The sequence below is a fragment of the Mauremys mutica genome, chromosome 2 (genome assembly GCF_020497125.1).
Source record: "Mauremys mutica isolate MM-2020 ecotype Southern chromosome 2, ASM2049712v1, whole genome shotgun sequence".
NCBI lineage: Eukaryota > Metazoa > Chordata > Testudines > Geoemydidae > Mauremys > Mauremys mutica.
Window position 1 is genome coordinate 248,089,315 of NC_059073.1, and position 19,532 is coordinate 248,108,846.

Consider the following 19,532-nt stretch of genomic DNA (forward strand, 5'->3'; position numbering starts at 1 on the left):
TCGTGTCAACTACCACTTTCACAACATTTCTGGTTACTACAATTGGAAACACTGGATTTGTTTAACAATTTGTCCCCGTTTAAAAACAATCTTTTGGTATTTGGATATTAATACACATAACATAATAATATTTTGCTTCTTCATCTAAGTCATGTCATTTTCTAAACTGGTTCTTCATGTTACTTTGAACACTGATAAAATAAGGATAAAAACTGAAAATCTATTCAGATCATTGATGTAATAAAAAAAACTAATGATATTTTACTCATCTGTCAATAAAACACAAAAATACTTGTCCAAAGCAAGTGGGTGAGTAGAAATTTGCAAGGTTGTTACAGCACTTGCATATCATTCACCATGAAATACAGCTATTGCAAAGAAGGAATGTGACAGCTACTGTCCGGCTATACCAGAAGAACAAGAGACACTGGAAGTGGTTTAATTAGTGGAAGTGGTTTAATTGGTGCGCAACTTTATTAACAACTATCTGGGAGTACCCGGCAGACAAAAGTGTACAGTGCAGGTAGCTCCATGATCAATTCAATATCTACCCTGGGGTCTTCTGTCAGCTCCCTGTCCCCCCAGACCCCCAGCAACCCCTCTCCCGGGACCTTACCATCCCCTCCCTTGAATGAGGGAGAAGGTAGGCTATAAAGGAGGGGGGTTGGCTCCCTGCCATGCCAGTCATAGGAGCCCCAAACCCCCTTTTCTCTCCTTTAAAAAAAACCTCCTTTAAATCCTTTACCAAACTATTTATTTGATTACTATTCCATTCCCCACAGAATACCTGCACCGGACATCCATCCCACACTTACCTAATGAGTTGGGACATCATAGCCTAACTCCCATTCCATGCTCGCCCCAACTAAGCTCCCTGCCCCCAAATCCACTATAGGGATGACAAAAAAAACCTCACTCTGCCTTGGCCAATCTGGCAATGAGGGGAAAATTCCTCCCTAGTCCCCCCACTCCCCAGGAAGGAGTGGCTAGCGCAATGCCCATGGCAGATATTGATATTTCACCACTTTCAAGAATAAGAGGGTGGCTGCTGCACCGCTTGGTCCTGGTGAAAGAGGGCATTTCCCCTACATAATCTTCCCTCTCTTCCAGTTACCTGGGGATGAGTTAGTGTCCCCTTGATGACCCACTCTGCATCTGTAGCAACGTCTGTGCCTCTCTGTCCTTAAAGAGGTGTATCCCTTTGCCTGGCGAGCCAGACCACCCTCCCACCCCACTTAAGGTGCGGTGCGGTGATCATCTTCAATGATTCATGACAAAATGCAACAGGTGGATGGAATAAAACAGGCTTGGAAGGATTAGATTTTTTTTATCAGTAAATATCAGTAAACAGCGATTTCACCACACACACGTAAACCGACAACAAAATATTTCCATTAATAGTAACAGAAATCTATAGATAGGCAAAGTAAGAAAAATGCTGCTTGAAAGCTTATTAGAACTTGATTTAAGCATATCTATTTTGTATACCTTGACTTGGTATGTTGACAGTTTGTGTTTAAATGGTTATAAAGACTTAACTTTTTTAATCTTAACGTCTACTATCATTAAATAATTATTGCCTGACCCCTCAATTTCCAAAAACTGAAAATTTAAATCTATAAAAATAAAAAATGCTTAAAACCCGTAATTTTGCATATATATGAAAATTTAAATAGATTAAAAATAGAAAAAATACTTAAAAATAAACATCAATATTATCCATTGAAATTATAAAAAAATAAAAACCAAATTCTGCCAAGCCTAAATAAAACAAAAGGGAGGAGGGAAAGGACAATGACAAAACAATACTGAGATGAGGCAATTTTGCAGAACGTCCCACCTGAAAGAAGGCACCTCCAACAACACAGTATTTTCTAACACCTTTCTTGGGGCATTAGGTCAGAACTGACTCAAAGGAAACAGTGTCACCAACGGAATTACCAACACCAACTGTGACCCAGGGATCTCTTGGTGACAACTGGCAGAGGGCACTGGGGTATTTAAGGGCTACCAGGGATCCCCTGGGTCTGGTATCTACGTTCTAGTTCACTGAACAGTCATATAAGATCTATACTGAAAGCCTGTGTCACATTGGTCCTCATAATCACTGTGAAATATATGCACAGATAATGTAAGGAGTTATGTATATACACTGAAAATGATGTTCTTAAGGTTTGTGACTTGGAGCTGGTCACCAAAAGGTGAGAAACAGATTTCTTTCAGGCAACAGATGTTTATCATAGAATCATAGACTGGAAGGGACCTCAGTAGGTCATTTAGTTCAGTCCTCTGCACTCAAGGCAGGACTACATAATAACTAGACCATTCCTGACAGGTGTTTGTCTAACCTGTTCTTAAAAACCTCCAATGATGGAGATTCCACAACCTCCCTGGGCAATTTGTTCCAGTGCTTAACCACACTGACAGTTAGGATGTTTTTCCTAACATCCAATCTAAGCCTCCCTTGCTGCAGTTTAAGCCCATTGCTTTTTTGTCTTCTCATCAGAGGTAGGGAGAGGGGCATTTTAAGGGGCTAGGGAGAAATTAAGGGGATTGTATGGCTAAAGCCTGCTGGTGTCAAAATGAGTATCTATGTACATTGTGGGTGCTGGGAAATGTAAATATGAGGACTCTGAACATGCATTTCAGTAAAGGCTGTACATGGTATGGGTTAATCTGCATTCTAACTCATGGGGGTCCATCAGTTACCCAAAATGGAAAAAACAGATTAGATGGAAGTTTCAAAATAACACTTCTTACTAGTTCATTTAATGGAGGCTGGGGATGATAAAGAACAATTGCCCTCATGCATCTCTCTACAGAAACCCCAAAAAATTAATTACTGGAAGATAAAAAATAATCATTTTCCCAGAAAGAGAATAATGCTTCAGTGTATTAGCAAATCAACCTCCTTTCCTTAATATAGACACAGCAGACACCTCAACAAAAGAGCAATGCTTACAGAAGTGTCAATCAATTTGATGTTCACTCTCCTCGAACAAAAGGATTATTTTAAATACATGCTGAAAAACTTAGTAAGTGACCTGAAGAAGGACACATGCTAAAATCGGTAAAGAAACAATTAGAGTTGGTAGAGAGATAGATAGCAGTACCCAAGTGTCTCTTTGACTGACTGTATAGAAAATCTAGACCAAATCTGGCCCTGCGCTACTTAGCTGTTCCAATTTGGAGCAGAGGATTTAGGAATCTTGTCCTATGCAACAGCAGGACAAGTTTCCTACCAGGCATTCGTGAGATTCATAGTCATATACGCCAGCTATTGTGCTGGCTAGTGCATCACAGCCCCAGGTTGAAGCAGTCTTAAAGATCTATATTGATTAAAATACAGTGTGGGCATGGTTACATTTTTGAGCACCATAGGAATATATGTATTAGTAAAACAGGTGTATGTTTTTACAGGCATGGTACAATAGATTTAGCTTTCATATGACACTGCTTCCTCTCATCATTATCTCAAAGCACGTTAGAAAGAATTAACTGGAAATCAAAAAGGGAACATTATGAAGTAATGAATAGGAGGAATGCTAACAAGTATATTACCTCATCATCATCTGCATCATACTGTGCATAATGCTGTTCCAGGAGCTCTCTCTGGCGACGCTCTTGTTCTAGGGTCTGGCTAATCAACTGAGCAACCTCACTCACTTGTCCTGGCTTTTCTCGTCCAATTACAAACCTGCAGAAAACATTATTGAACAAGATTATTCTTCAGTCCTTTCTCAAGCTGTTTTTGATGTTTTTTAATTAATGGTGTACATTAACTGTGCAAAATATCTGATGTGGCTGTGACCATATGCAAAGCCCACTATGTAGACTATTCTTGCCAGAGAAGAAACAATATACACCAGACATGGTGTGACCAGGTACAGTACAGTACAGTACTGTGTTAAAAAAAACAACACCAACAACAATGCTCATGAAGTCTGGCTCCAAATTCCCCCTCCACAGAGTGTGAGCACCATGGATTTAGACCCAGAGCAGGGCAAATTTGTTACACACATCATCTACTCCTGAGGGAATTGTGCACCACTGCACAATGCAGAATTTACACAGAAATTAATGTTCTGCACAGAAATTACACAGAAATTAATGTTCTGCACAGAATTTCCTCCCCCCTGGCCCAGAAATGAGCTGCAGAGCTGCTGGCCACCACTAGGGGCACCTGAACCCTGCAGAGCCTGGGTCCCCAGCTTGCAAATAGAAGACACCGCTGAGGGAAAGGAGAAGGGAGCTGGAGGGCTCCCAACAGCTGCAGTTCCCGGCACCAGGGCCACCCAGAGGATTCAGGGGGCCAGGGGTCTTTGGTGGTGGGGGGCCCCCGCTGCCGAACTGCCGCTGAAGACTCGGCACTTCGGCAGTGGGTCCCAGAGCGGAAGGACCTCCCTCCGCAGAATTGCTGCCGAAGACCCGGAGCGGAAGAAGCTCTGGGGGCCCAGGCCCCGCGACAGTTTTCTGGGGCCCCCGGAGCGAGTGAAGGACCCCACTCCAGGGGTCTCAAAAAACTCTTGTGGGGGCCCCTGCGGGGCCTGGGGCAAATTGCCCCACTTGCCCCCCCCTCCCCGGGTGGGCCTGCCCAGCACACCCTAAAGGAAGGAGGCAGCATGCAGGAAACTCCACACAAGCCTGGGACCCAGCATCAGGCTGTTTCTCCCTCTGGATCCCTGGGCTCTGGGGGGCAGGGGATGTGTGAGAGTGGGATATGGGGGGAGGCATCCAGAAGGTAGGCTGTGGGAGGGGTCAGAGGGTGCAAGTGTCTGGGCTGGGGGGGGGGGTATCCCACAGCTGGGCTCAGGGGGAGGAAGTGCAAGTGTCTGAGCTGGGGTGCGCCCTGCAGCTGAGCTCGGAGTTGGGGGAGGAGGTGCGAATGTCTGGGCTGGGGAGCCCCATGGCTGGGCTCAGTGGGGGTGCAGTGTTTGGGCTGGGGGGACCCAGCAGCTAGGCTCTGGAGGGTAAGGGGTGCAGTGTTTGGGCTGGGGGGAACACAGCTGGGTTTTGGGAGGAGGTGGTGTGAGTGTCTGCGCTGGGGGGCGTGGCTAGGCAAGGAGGAAGGGGTGTGAGTGTCTGGTCTGGAGAGCACCAGGCAGCTGGGCTCTGGGGGTGGGGCGGGGCAGAGAAACAGGAACTGGGTTGTCATAGGGCTTTCTTTAACTCTCTACTCCTGGGGGAATTTATTTTGTATCTGTATTGTTACAGACATACGTAGAACCTCAGCATTATGAACACCAGAGTTACGAACTGACCAGTCAACCACACACTTCATTTGGAACCAGAATTACACAATCAAGCAGCAGAAGAGACGGGAAAAAAAAAAAAGAAGCAGCAAATACAGTATAGTACTGTGTTAAATGAAAACTACTAAAAAAAGAAAAGGGAAAGCAGCACTTTTCTTCTCCACAGTAAAGTTTCAAAGCTCTAGTAAGTCAATGTTCAGTGGTAAATTTTGAAAGAACAACCATAACTTTTTTGTTCAGAGTTATGAACATTTTAGAATTATGAACAACCTCCATTCCCAAAGTGTTCTTAACTCTGAGGTTCTAATGTAGTTGCTGACAGGTATTTTGAAATTACCAAAACAATTGAAACTGGCATTATTATATAGTGTTATTTTGACAAATAAAATATGCAGAATTTTAAAATATTGTGCACAAAATTTTTAATTTTTGGCACAGAATTCACAAAGGAGTAATCATCACTTCCAATTCAATAACTGCAGCACATTTCCTCCCACAGGCCTGCAAAAAAACAGTAGCATAGAGAGATTTCTGTGGGCTTATGAGGAGTGGAGTGTACTATAGAGCATCAGGCTGGTCTATCCTTCCCCACCTGCACTGCATTTCCTGCTTGTTATACGCACCTTTGTGGCCCCTAACCCACCCCCGCTAAAGTGGAGAATCGGTCTCCATGTTTTTGTCCAATCAGTTTGGCTTCTGGGTTTTCATCTTTTCCCATGGATACATCTATAGATGATACTTATGCTATTTTCTTAATTCAAAGTGCATTTAAGTTTTCCTGTTATTTCATGAAACTCTGTCACTACACTATTCTCCCAAAGTTTGTTATTGCTGCAGGTTCAAAACTTATTCTCTGTTCAAGTTTCCCTTGCTTTGGTTGAAACCCAGATCTAGTTTTCAGCAATTACATTTTAGGATGAGCTTTGGTTGGAACACAGATTTTTTTCCAGTACACTGGATGTACTGTAATTAGATGCTCAGTATATTACAGTAGTAAGGACAGATAATCGCACTATAATACCCATGTTATAAACAAGTGAGAGACACTTAGGAGTTTACATGAATCAAAGTTAGAAGAGTATGTTCTTAACATGCTAGAAAGAGGATTAGCTGCTTACAGCTGAAAAACATTATGCAGATCTGTAAAGCAAAGTCAGGCCACTGAGACATTCCATATGGTGATTTAGTTGTTTCCTAAACATTTGGGGCAAAAGATGAACATATATAAAACACTAGAAGGTGCATTATATTCTGTGTAAGAGGAAAAATTCGATTTGTATTAGATGGCACTGTGCATTCTTGAAAGTCATTTGGAATTTGGCATCTGTGTAAGACAAGGTCCCATGAGTGGATAAACCCAAGCCCATTCCCTATGCCAAGTAATCTGCTAGACCAGGGTGGATAAAAATAATTTAAAAAAAAAACAGATTTTTTTATTTAAATTTGATTTTTGTACTTAAATGAAATATAGCATTATTTAAAAAAAATAAACCTATTTAAAATTACTCTGAAATTGACAACTTATGTTAAGACCTACACTTATTATAATTAATAAATGCATAAAATAATATTAAACAGTACATATTTGATGCCAAGTTTTAAAGGAAGTCAACCCAATGAACTGGTGGAAATCACGGGCTAAACACCTGGATTCAGGATTTGTTGAAATGCTAAACCAGCTTTTGACAGCAGTAGTCTCTTTTGCAGGTGCAGAAAGAATATTTTCTTCATTTCAGTTTATTCAACTAGCTCAGTTCAATGACTAGTCCAGCCAAAGTTCAGAGACCAATTGGGAGTTGAGAAAGCAGGAAATCGTGTTTTCCTCTTCCAATCTATGAATGCAAACTAAGTGTGAGAGGGCAAGATCTGCAAGCTCTAAAATCTGGAAGGACATGATGATCAGAAACAATCAGTTCAATTCCTTAACTACAAGTCATACTTCCTTTCTTTAAGTGCAAAACATGTTTTGAAAAACCTTGTCTTCTGAAGTATCCAGTGATTTTAATGTACTTTTATTTAATTTTTTTTTTTTAAACGTAAAATATGTTTTGTGCATTTTAATCAAATTTGAATCTTCATCCAAATAGACTTTGATAAAAATCACAAGTATGTTTCAATTGGTACCAACTAATGAAAATCAACCTTTGTAAAGAAGTACAAATGCAATACACAATTAAAATTCATGATTTAAATTGAGGTTTCTTGCTTGCTGATTTAAATCATGCTTAAAACCAGTGATTTAAATCTCTTTGATTTAAAGCAATCTACCCATGAAGTCATAGACTAGCAAAAAGGAATACAATTTGGAGATATGCTGCACACACAGAAGCAAAGTAGCCAAGGATGACTTCCAAAGGGGAAAGAAAGGTGACTAAAATGACCCCATTTGAAATGATGAGTCCAAGCTGGAGACCAAAACAAACCATTCATAAAGAACATAGTTAGCTTTCTAATGTCAACAGGAAACACTGAAACAGAATACAAATCAGCATTTTAACCCTCATCAAACCAGCTCTCAAACTGGCACACTGATTCTGCTGTCACTAAATCTTGCACTGTGACCCAACCATGACAGAGGGATAAAGCACCTCCTTGTGGCCTCTCTGGCTATCCCTTTCACATAGTGAATAGCACCAAGCACAGCCTGGTCCTATCTCTTCTGATCTATAATTTTAGGGCCTACTACTACTCCAAATGAATAAAATGGCCAAACTCTCAGTCTTCAATGGAAGCAGCACTGGGTCCTTAACATGGTTGTTGTAAGTAAAGATGGAGAACATTCACGTTTGTCATGCATTAGTCTGTCCTCTGAAGCAACAAGTAAAGGGAGAATACAGCAAAAATTAATTCTGGTTTAAGCTAACTAACTTAAACAAGCTTTTATTAGATGGATATCACCAAGACACCTGTGAGAGATACACATGTGATAGTAATACCCATATAATAAACTGTGGACCCATGTAATACACAGCATTTATCATGCACCTCACAGCCCTCTGCCCCGTAATCCCCTTCCTTTGGGACCTAAAACTCCATAACAGCTTCACACAGCCATTACGTACATAATCCGAAGGCCTAGGATGTGCAATATGCAGTCCTGCACCAGCAGTAGGCTTAAAATCTGATATCTCATGACTTCTTGGGACTAAAAATGGGAGATTTTTCGCCATTGAAAAGGGGAGAATTTTATGTTTCCAACTGGAAAGTTCTTGCTTCTAGACCAGGAAGGGTCCTGAATAGGGTTTGCCAACTTTCTAATTGCATAAAACCAAACACCTGCTCCTTCTCTGAGGCCCCATCCCCCGCTCACTCCATCCCCCCTTCCTCTGTCACTCGCTCTTCCCCACCTTCACTTACTTGCTCATTTTTACCAGAGTGGGGCAGGGGATTGGGGAACAGGAGGGGGTGAGGGCTCTGGCTGGCGGTGCAGGCTCCAGGGTGGAGCTAGAAATGAGGGGTTCGTGAAGGAGGGGGCTCCGGGCTGGGGCAAGAGGTTGGGGTGCAGGTGTTGTTGTGGGGCAGGGGATGAGGGATTTGGGGTGCAGAAGGGGGCGCCAGGCTGTGGGTGTAACTGAGGGGTTTGGAGTGTGGGAGGGGGCTCCAGGCTCGGGCAGGGGGTTGGGGTATAGAAGGAGGTGAGGTGTGGGTGGAGGTGGTGGGTTCCAGGGTGGGGCCAGAAATGAGGCGTTCAGGGTATGGGAGAGGGCTCCAGGCTGGCGCAGGGGTGCAGGAAGAGGTGCAGGCTCTGGGAGGGATTTTGGGTGTGGGAGGGGGCTCCAGGCTGGGGCAGGGGATTGGGGTGTGGGAGGGGGTTTGGGCTTTGGGCAGCGCTCACCTCAGGCGGCTCCCCGGAAGTAGCAACGTGTCCCTTGGCTCCTAGGCGTCGGGGCATCCAGGCAGGTCTGCATGGTGTCTCCGCACACAGGTGCTGCCCCCACAACTCCCACTGGAGTTTGCCAGCCCTGCCAACTGGACTTTTTTAATGGCTCAGTCAGCTGTGCTGACTGGAACAGCCAGGGTCCCTTTTCGACTGGGCGTTCCGGTCAAAAACCAGACACCTAGCAACACTAGTCCTGAAATACTGGAGTTCAGTGTCCTGACATCTTTATGAAGGTAGGCTATTTTAGGTTATTGTTAGAGGTTTTAAAATATATTTTTCCTCTCCTTCCAAAGGCACTCATGGTTTATTGTTATATTATTTTCAGGCCTTGAAACAGACACCAAAATTAAGTCTGGTCAATGACACATAAAGGTCTTAGTGTATACATAAATAAAACCCTCACACAATGACATCAAAGCATCTACCAGGTGTTTTCCAAACAGAAATAGAGCAAGTATTCTACATTCCTACAATTTAAACAGGAGTTTAAGTGAGTTATCTGCTGCCATAGTCAGACTGATGATATGTTAGAAAATAAATATTTAGCAGTATTAAATGTTTTTTTCTTGAAATGATATTGTAAATTGCCAAAATACAGGTTCAGTTTTTAGTGACTACAGTTTTCAGAACACAAACTAAACTAAATAAGGATATTTTAGACCAGTTGCCTTGTTACATTCCCAGTTTTAAAATATATGCTTAAATGCAACAAAATAAAGACATTTCTATAACTGGTAAAAGGTCACAAAAAGAGAATAGAAAAACAATGAGGAGTAGCTTATGCCCAAATAAATCTGTTAGTCTTTCAGGTCCCACTGGACTCCTTGTTGTTTTTGTGGATACACAGTAACACGGCTACCCTTCTAGTACTTGACACCAAAAAGAGAATAAATATCACACTCTCTAATATACATGAAATAATGTTTTTGATGTATAAAGCTTTAATTATCAATAAATGCTTCTATGGAGGGAGAGTTTTTAAAATGTTTAATTAGATATTCAAACCTAGTCCAGTTCTAAATATGAAGATAGAAAATGTCATAACCAGAAGTGTTTAAATATGAAAAAAGAGGCAGAAGGTTGTGAATCACTGCCCAGAAAATTAGTCATTGAAGCATATTGTACATACTTAAATAAAAGTGACTAATTATATATTTTCCATCACTGGTTCACTAGGCACATGTATTTTAGAACAGGCAAGTTAAGTTTTAAGGGTCAAAAGTGTTATTAAATAGAAGAGAAATGTAAAATCTATGTGCCACATCATCTTTAAGAAGCTGTTTATACAGTAGCCCTGTTTCTGGATGTAAGATAAATAAAAGTTTAACCTTTTAAACTTCTTTGAGACTTCACGATCATGACAATTTTCTCTATTATAAAAACAGCAATTATACTTTATATTACTATAAAATATAATAAAACACAGCGGCAACATGAAATATTACTACAGACCATTGCTATATACTAAACATCTGGGCCATTTTTAAATGTGGCTACTTTCGTTGTTGTAAATTGTTTCTGATAGTCACAAAGAGCCATAACAGCACAAAGAGCATCGCAGCTGCCAAATGCATGGCATGAACTGACTTTGCTATCAACAGTGACCCATCTTACTCAATGACTAGATGTGAAACACTCTCTTAAAAGGCGTTGTTAAAATAAACAGGTCTGGAGCTAGAAATATAATTAATATTTGATTCTACCCTTGGACATGGGGAGATAGAAAATATGGGGGAATTAAAAATCCTTGAGGGCAAATCTTGAGGGTGAGATGAAAGATATATATAGGAGACAGGGCCAAAAATTCTACCCTAACTCCCATTGGGAAGACTCAGAGTGTGTAAAGTTAAGCATGTGCACAAGTCATTTCAGGATCAGGATTTCTGTTTGTAAAACAGGGTGAAATAAAGAGTCAATTTTATTTAAAACTACTCAGTAACCTACATCTAATTTATGAGCAGAACATTAGTATTTTCAGATTCATTTTGAGTTATTTTAGTTAAAAAAAAAAAAACTAAAAAAATAAAACCCTCCTGGGAGGTTAAGAAAGGATTCCACTGAATCTGGCAGCAATTCTCAGATTTCCTTTAGCCCAATGATACTTTTGAGCATACTTAATACCTTACTTTCCTGAACTTTTTCAACTTAAAGTACAGTGGTTCTGCAGTGGTTTGTACATTGAAATAATATGGAGAAAACCAGCTGATTTCAGTGAAGTGGCAAGGTTAGAAGAGAACAGAACTTAGCCCCCTGTTTCAGTCTGCCTCTTTGCAAACCTAGGAAGACAACATTGCCTCAGAACACATTTAAAACAATTTATAAACAAGCATGGCACATTTTACACCACTACGTGGCGTGAACCCTGTAGGAAGAGATACTTCTATTTAGTGGCAACAACATAACCTAGATCTAGTGACAGTCTTCCATGAATAAGATCAAGCTCTTTTAGAAAAGTCAACCTCAAACTACAGAGGTCAAAGTTTTAGCTTCTCTATGCAAATGAGCAAATTACCACATCCTAGTTCATGTACTTTCACACAAGAAACAATCTGAAAATGAAACAGTCACGAAGACCTAAAACAATTATATTATGAAACAACATTGAACTGATTTTTAAATAGGACTATGAGAAACTCAATTAAAAGTAGGATAAACTGGAAGTTAATTAACTTAGATTAGTTATTCTCATTTAAGAGTGTCTATTAGTGTCGGACCTGAGTGGTGAGTCAGCTATGTGTAAAAATGCTACAAAAGCAGATGTTAGGTTAGGCCTGGGAAATGCAATAGCCCATGATAAACAATTTCTTAAGCTTAAACACTGGTTTATCCCATGGTGGGCAAGGTCCTTCCCTTCCCATTATACCAGTCAGCATTCTGACATAATGCAGACACTGGTATTCCCTGAATACACAGTATGCAGCTGACCAATATTCTCTGAGGTATTCCTCAATTCTAAGGGTGGTAGCCAGCCACGGAAGACATGGCCTTATGTACACCCCCTATATGTATCTGAATGTAAACACCCTATGGAGATGAATACATTGTGAAACGATAGCTGTGAGATAGGTGAACTGCTCCATTCATGTCTGTGAGTGTTCCCATCCCCCCTCACCAGTGCTGGAGAACCTGTGATATGCATCAAGCATGCCTATTCTCAATACCCCACCTCAGTTTCAGCAATGTGTTCTTGTTGTATGCTCCCAGTATACCTGCTCTAAGCGCCGCACCCAGAGAGGCAGAGGTTTCAAACCCCTGTAGAGGGACAAGACCTGCCCCCCCATATCACTTGGGGAGGGCAAGGAAAGTGGCAAATATGCCCCTAGAAGGGGGAAGTCCCCCAAATCCCAGCTCACATGAGGGAGCCAAAAGGGGTTTCAGACCCCCTGTAGTGGTCCCCCAGATTGTGCCACACACAGAGGTGAGGGGTTCAGATGCCCCAGAAGAGCAACTCCCCCATACCCATGCTCACATGAAGAGGACACAGATGGAGGATGTGCCAGCTCACACCAAGGCTCCTAGGCCTCACTGAACACTGACAAATAAGTAGCTGGAAACCAGTCTGGCTCATCTGTGTGTTAGCATTGTTAAAATACTTGTTAAGTTTATAAGAATGTGTTTAGAGTTTGGACTTTATAAAATGATTGTGAGTTGCTGCATTCATTAATTTCACTTATAATATCTGTATTCCATGTCATAAGGTAATAGTTAAGTGTTAAGTGTTTGCTATGCAACTGGAAACCCCCAGAGCCAGGAGAGAAGCATTACCAAGTGTGAAATACTAGTTTATCACCAGAGTTGTCATCTCCTGTCCAACAAAAGAAGGCCTATAGACACCAAATGAACCATTGTGGAACATCAGTGGGCAAAAGACTTTGTTGATTTCTCTCCCCACACCCATGAAGAGGTGATGTGCACAAACCCTCATCCCTTCACAGTTTGAACTTTATGGGAAAGGAATAAAAATCCCTGACCAGAAAGAACTGTACCACTATGTTGCTTGGAGCTTAAGCCTGGTCTACACTAGGCGTTTAAATCGGTTTTAGGAGCGTAAAACCGATTTAACGCCAAAACCGTCCACACTAGGAGGCACCTTATATCGATTTTAATGGCTCTTTAAACCGGTTTCTGTACTCCTCCCTAACGAGAGGAGTAACGCTAGTATCGGTATTAACATATCGGATTAGGGTTAGTGTGGACACTGATCGACGGTATTGGCCTCCGGGAGCTATCCCACAGTGCACCAATGACCGCTCTGGACCGCAATCTGAACTCGGATGCAGTGGTCAGGTAAACAGGAAAAGCCCCGCGAACTTTTGAATATTTCCTGTTTGCCCAGCGTGGAGCTCCGATCAGCACGGGTGGCGATGCAGTCCAAAATCAAAATAAAAAAAAGAGCTCCCGCATGGACCATGCGGATGTGATCGCTGTAAGGGCAGGCAAATCCGTTCTATCCGTTCTATCAGCGCTCCGTTACAGAAGATGAAATTCAGAATCCTTTTTAAAAAATCTCCAGACAGACGCCATAGCAGGGACTCAGCGCACTGCAGCGTGACAAGCGTAACGGAAAGCCAAAGAATCAAATGGATGCGCATGGACTGGAGGACTGAAGCTATCCCACAGTTCCTGCAGCCTCCTAAAATTATTTGCATTCTTGGCTGAGCTCCAAATGCTTCTAGGGTCAAACACAGTGCCCGGGGGTCAGGGCATAGCTTGACAATCTACTCACCCACCCCCCACCCACCCCCAGAAGCGAAAGGTAAAACAATCCTCTGACTCTTTTACATGTCACCCTATCTTTACTGAATGCTGCAGATAGACGCGATAGTGCAGCACTCAACACCAACATCCTTGCTCCCCCCCCCGCCATGGGCGGCTGATGGTACAAAAGGATGGAAATCTATCTTCATCATCAGCATAAGCTGATCGTGCAAAAAGATGGAAATCCATCCTCATCATCAGCCTCAGCTGATGGTACAAAAGGACTGGTAACCATCCTCGTCATCAGCCTATTGGCCCTAATTTTTTCTGGTGGATGGATGGTGCAATATGGCTGGTAACCATCCTCATCATAGCAACAGGGGGCTGAGCTCCATCAGCCCCCACCCTTCATGTGTAAAGAAAAGATTCAGTTGCCCCTGGACTAGCAGTGGGATGCTGGGCTTCTCTCCTACACACTGCTTAATGTCCTGTCTGGACTATCATAGCAGCTGGAGGCTGCCTTCCACTCATTTCTCACTAACAAGTCAGTGTGTCTTATTCCTGCATTCTTTATTAATTCATCACACAAGTGGGGGGACAATGCTACGGTAGCCAAGAAAGGCTGGGGGAAGAACGGAATCAACAGGTGGGGTTGTTACAGGAGCACCCCCTGTGAATAGCATACAGATCATAATTTCTGCGGGCTCTGACACAGAGCAGGTGGTTCTCTAGCACACTTGCCTATATTAGGCAGCACTGATTCTATTTTTAGATACCAAAAAGGAGGGATTGACTCAGGGAGTCATTCCCAATTTTTGCTTTTGCGCCCCTGGCTGATCGGCCAGGGGCACTTATGACAGCAGCCAATGGTACAAAACGATGGAAGGTACAATATGGCTAGTAACCACTCTTGGCTTTTGCGCCCCTGGCTGATTGACCAGGGGCACTAGCAGCAAATGGTACAAAAGGACTGGTAGCCATGATCATCCTCAGTTCCAATTTATGGAAGGGTTTGGATGGTGCAATATGGCTAGTAACCATCTCTGCTGTCATGCAAAAGCAAAAGCATGCTTCTGTGTAGCGCTGCTGAATCGCCTGTGTGAGCGGCATCTAGTACACATACGGTGAGAGTCACAAACGGCAAAAAAAGCTCCATGATTGCCATGCTATGGCATCTGCCAGGGCAATCCAGGGGAAAAAGGCGTGAAATGCTTGTCTGCCGTTGCTTTCCCAGACGAAGGAGTGACTGACGACATTTACCCAGAACCACCCGCGACAATGATTTTTGCCCCATCAGGCACTGGGATCTCAACCCGGAAGTTCCAAGGGGCGGGGGAGGCTGCGGGAACTATGGGATAGCTAGGGAATAGCTACCCACAGTGCAACGCTCCAGAAATCGACGCTAGCCTCGGACCATGGACGCACACCACCGATTTAATGTGTTTAGTGTGGCCGCGCGCACTCGATTTTATAAAATCTGTTTTACAAAACCGGTTTATGCAAATTCGGAATAGTCCCGTAGTGTAGACGTACCCTTAGAGAAGGCAATATTTCTATGCATAAGCATGGGATCCCCAAGCTGCTTAGCTTGGGTTAGCCCTAAAAGACATATACAGTTTACATATTACAGCAGCTTATAATACTTTCTGAAACTTAAAATTGTAATTCTTCTCTGTGTGTATGTTTACCTGCTTTAACCTTATAAATAACTATCATTTCTTTTTCCTAGTTAATACATCTTTAATTAGTTTATTACAGGACTGGCTACAAGCTTTGTCTTTGGTGAGAGATCTCAGGTACAAATAACAAAGAGTAAGTGACTGGTTCTTTGGGACTGGGAGTAACCTAAATATTGTTGTGATTTTTGGTGTAAGGGACCATCTATCACAAAGGTAGGCTTGCCTGGGTGGCAAGATAGACTGGCATGCCCACAAGGACTGTCCGTAACTCCATGTTAAGGCTGTTATAGTGCTTGAGGAGTTCACACTTGATACTAGGTTGATGAAATCTAAGAACACACAGCCAGTCTGGGGTTTGTGTGCTGATTTGTAACAGTCGGGCACCAACCTTAGGGCTAAGTTCATGAACCACTCCAGATAGCATGATGGAAGGGACAGAGCCCCCTAGAGGGGGTGGGGTCCCCCAGAAACTGACACAAATAAAGGTAGGGAAAGAGGCTCAGCCCCCCTAAGATAGGCAGCCCCCCTGGTCCAGGCAGACACATGAAAGAGATATGTGGGGCCGACAGGTGCCTCTGCCCCTATTCTCTCTCAGTCCCCCTACGACTCACTCCCAAAACCCGCTTCCCAGTTGTCTCTCCCCTCCCATTCTTCTAAACTCCCACCCTCTCCTTCTCATCTGACCCCCACAAGCCTCTCCTACGTACACTCCCCCATTTTATCTCCTCCCCATGATCATCCTTCCCCTCACTGCAGTTCCAAACCCCTTTCCTCCTATTTCCACCTACTCTTCCACCCCAATCACCCTCCCCTTCCAGCAAGCATTTGCATGTGTAATTTACTGTCATTTCAAACATAGTTTAAGCACCTTCTAAATACAGTATGAGCACCTTCCTTTCTGCTTTAGTCAGACTACATTTCCCAATAATAAAGAAATCCTTTGACAGAGGATATATGCCCAGGGCTAGATGTGAACTCGCAGTGCTTAGGTAGTGCTCAAGTTTCATGCCTATAACATTCCCCTGGAGCAATTAAGTCCTGTGAGCTACAGCTGGCTTTCAACTCCCTTAGCCTCTCTCTCTCTGTGCACATGCAGTGTAATCAGTGTGGTGCATGAGCCTTAGAACTGATTGGTTCTCTAGACAGGCATATGCCTAACTTCTTCAAATAATGCTGTAATGCGATTTTCCTGAAAGGGCTAGTGGGTGGTAACCCTTGAATGTAACCCTGATGCAAGGATCTCAGCCCTGGTTTGAGTCCTATGTGTGCGCAAAAGAAGTTGGAAATTCATCCACCTTCAGAAAAGCTGGGTTTTCCCCCACGGGGTTGTAATTCAGGAAGCCTTTGGTCAAATGGTTCCAAATCTGGATTGCTACCCGAAGCCTGTGCCCTCATGAGGCATACCAAATTCCAAGTCAAGCTCAGTAACTGTGCAAATTTTAAAGTACTTAGAGGAGTCAGTCTTTTAAACAGGAAGGACATCCCAACCTTAACTATAGCAGAACTGGCCCTCCACTATACTGAATGGTATTGGTCTGACACTGCCCTTTATCCCATTCCCAGAAAGATGAGAGAAGGGTGACACTCAGTAAAACTGAAAGACAATATGCATTTCAAAAAAAAATCCCTCCAGTGTAAAATCAGACTGTGGAATTCACTAATGCAGGATATTAGCAAGCTAAATAGTTCCACAAGATTAAAGAGGACTTGACATTTACATGAGTTGAAATAACATTTGTAGTTAGACTTGCCATATTAAAGTTGAATGAATGGAGGATAGCTAATGTGATGCCAATTTTTAAAAAGGGCTCCAGAGGTGATCCTGGCAATTACAAGCTGGTAAGCCTAACTTCAGTACCAGGCAAACTGGTTGAAACTATAGTAAAGAACAGAATTGTCAGACACATAGATGAACATGATTTGTTGGGGAAGAGTCAACATGGCTTTTGTGAAGGGAAATCATGCCTCACCAATCTACTAGAATTCTTTGAGGGGGTCATGTGGACAAGCATGTGGAAAAGGGGAATCCACTGGATATAGTGTAGTTGGATTTTCAGAAAACCTTGGACAAGGTACCTCACCAAAGACTCTTAAACAAAGTAAGCAGTCATGGGATAAGAGGGAAGGTCCTCTCATGGATCAGTAACTGGTTAAAAGATAGGAAACAAAAGGTAAGAATAGATGGTCAGTTTTCAGAATGGAGAAAGGTAAATAGTGGTGTCCGCTAGGGGTCTGTACTGGGACCAGTACTATTCAACATATTCATAAATGATCTGCAAAGACGCATAAATAAAGAGGTGGCAAAATTTCCACGATACAAAACTACTCAAGATAGTTAAGTACAAAGCAGACCGCAAAGAGTTCCAAAGGGATCTCACAAAACTGGATGACTGGACAACAAAACAGCAAATGAAATTCAGCACTGATAAATGCAAAATAATGCACATTGGAAAACATAATCCCAACCATACATATAAAATGATGGCGTCTAAATTAGTTACCACCACTCAAGAAAAAGTTCTTGGGAGTCATTGTGGATAGTTCTCTGTATATATCCACTCAGTGTGCAGCAGCAGCCAAAAAAGCTAACATGGAATATTGGGAATCATTACGAAAGGGACAGATAATAAGACAGAAAATAGCATATTGCCTCTATATAAATCCATGGTACACCCACATCTTGAATACTGTGTGCAGATGTGGTTGCCCCATCTCTAAAAAGATATATTGGAATTGGAAAAGGTTCAGAAAAGGGCAACAAAAATGAATAGGGGTATGGAGCATCTGCCATATGAGGAGAGATTAATAAGACTGGGACTTTTCAGCTTGTAAAAGATACAACTAAGGGGGGATATGACATAGGTCTATAAAATCATGACTGGTGTGGAGAAAGTAAATAAGGACGTGCTATTTACTCCTTGTCATAACACAAGAACCAGGAGTCACCAAACGAAATTAATAAGCAGCAGGTTTAAAACAAAAGGAAGTATTTCTTCACACAATGCACAGTCAACCTGTGGAACTCTTTGCTAGAGGATGTTGATGATTACTGGTTCTGTTCATTCCCTCTGAAGCACCTGGCATTGGCCACTGTCGGAAGACAGGACTCTTGGCTAGATGGACCTTTGTTCTGACCCAGTATGGCCGTTCTTATGTTCTTACAAGGGCTACCAATTTTCATTCTTTAGGTCAGAAACTATCTGCCAGCTGGGATTAGGAAATAACTCCCCTTGCTCCCTTTCCCGCAGAGGGATAGCAGAGCACAGTGCTGGAACTAGGAGTGCTGGCTTGAAGTGGTTTACAATATAATGGCCCTCAGTACCACCACTATACAAATTGTACAGAGTACAGTTGGTGAATGTCTTCCTGTAAAGCATATAGGCTGCTGCCAGACATAGAATGCCAAACTGATTGAACTAATGGTCTTCTATTCTGGTATGGCAATTCTTCTGAATAGCATAACATTTAAAATAATAGAAACCCATCAGCTCCTTCAAGTTTTTATGTGATTTATTTTCTGGGTGTGAGGGGTTATCTTGAATTGGAACAGTTTAAAAAATAGACGCAATGGCTTTGTTTTCACCATCTCTTTACTATGTTAGTTACAGAAGGTTGGTTACATTTTTCTGGAAGCAATATTGAAGAATCTATTCTAGGTCACTAACCTCCATTGTCATGACTATTCAAAAATGTTTATAAAGTTCAAAGGGGGTAAAATCACTAAATATCAGCATTATACTAGCTTTCTGAAGAAGTAGTGACCAAATTATTGGTGAGAATTACGAATGTAGTTTCAATTTTACTCCTTTCATAAATGTCTTTCCACAGGATCTATCAAGTATAAGCCTCAATGCAAAGGCTAAAATGCATTTTGCTAGACAACTTGAAAAATGGCAGTGTTTAATGTTTTGGGCTGTAAGAGGAAGGAATGTTGGAGACACACAGAACTGTGTTCATGTGGCATTCCAGAGAGAACATGTGTACACACAGTATGGGCTGTATTCATGATGTGAAAAAAAAGCT

The 19,532-nt window shown here is 42.4% G+C and overlaps 1 protein-coding gene across 9 annotated transcripts in view; it reads right to left on the reverse strand.

Annotated features, from left to right (window-relative positions):
• The window catches only part of PPP1R9A (protein phosphatase 1 regulatory subunit 9A), a 254,557-nt gene that overhangs the window by 67,522 nt on the left and 167,503 nt on the right, over nt 1–19,532 (reverse strand). For all 9 annotated transcript variants that reach the window (XM_045004340.1, XM_045004337.1, XM_045004336.1 and 6 more), the window contains one exon: nt 3,562–3,697. In XM_045004340.1, the coding sequence (XP_044860275.1) occupies nt 3,562–3,697 (136 nt within the window). The remainder of the gene's footprint in view (nt 1–3,561; nt 3,698–19,532) is intronic.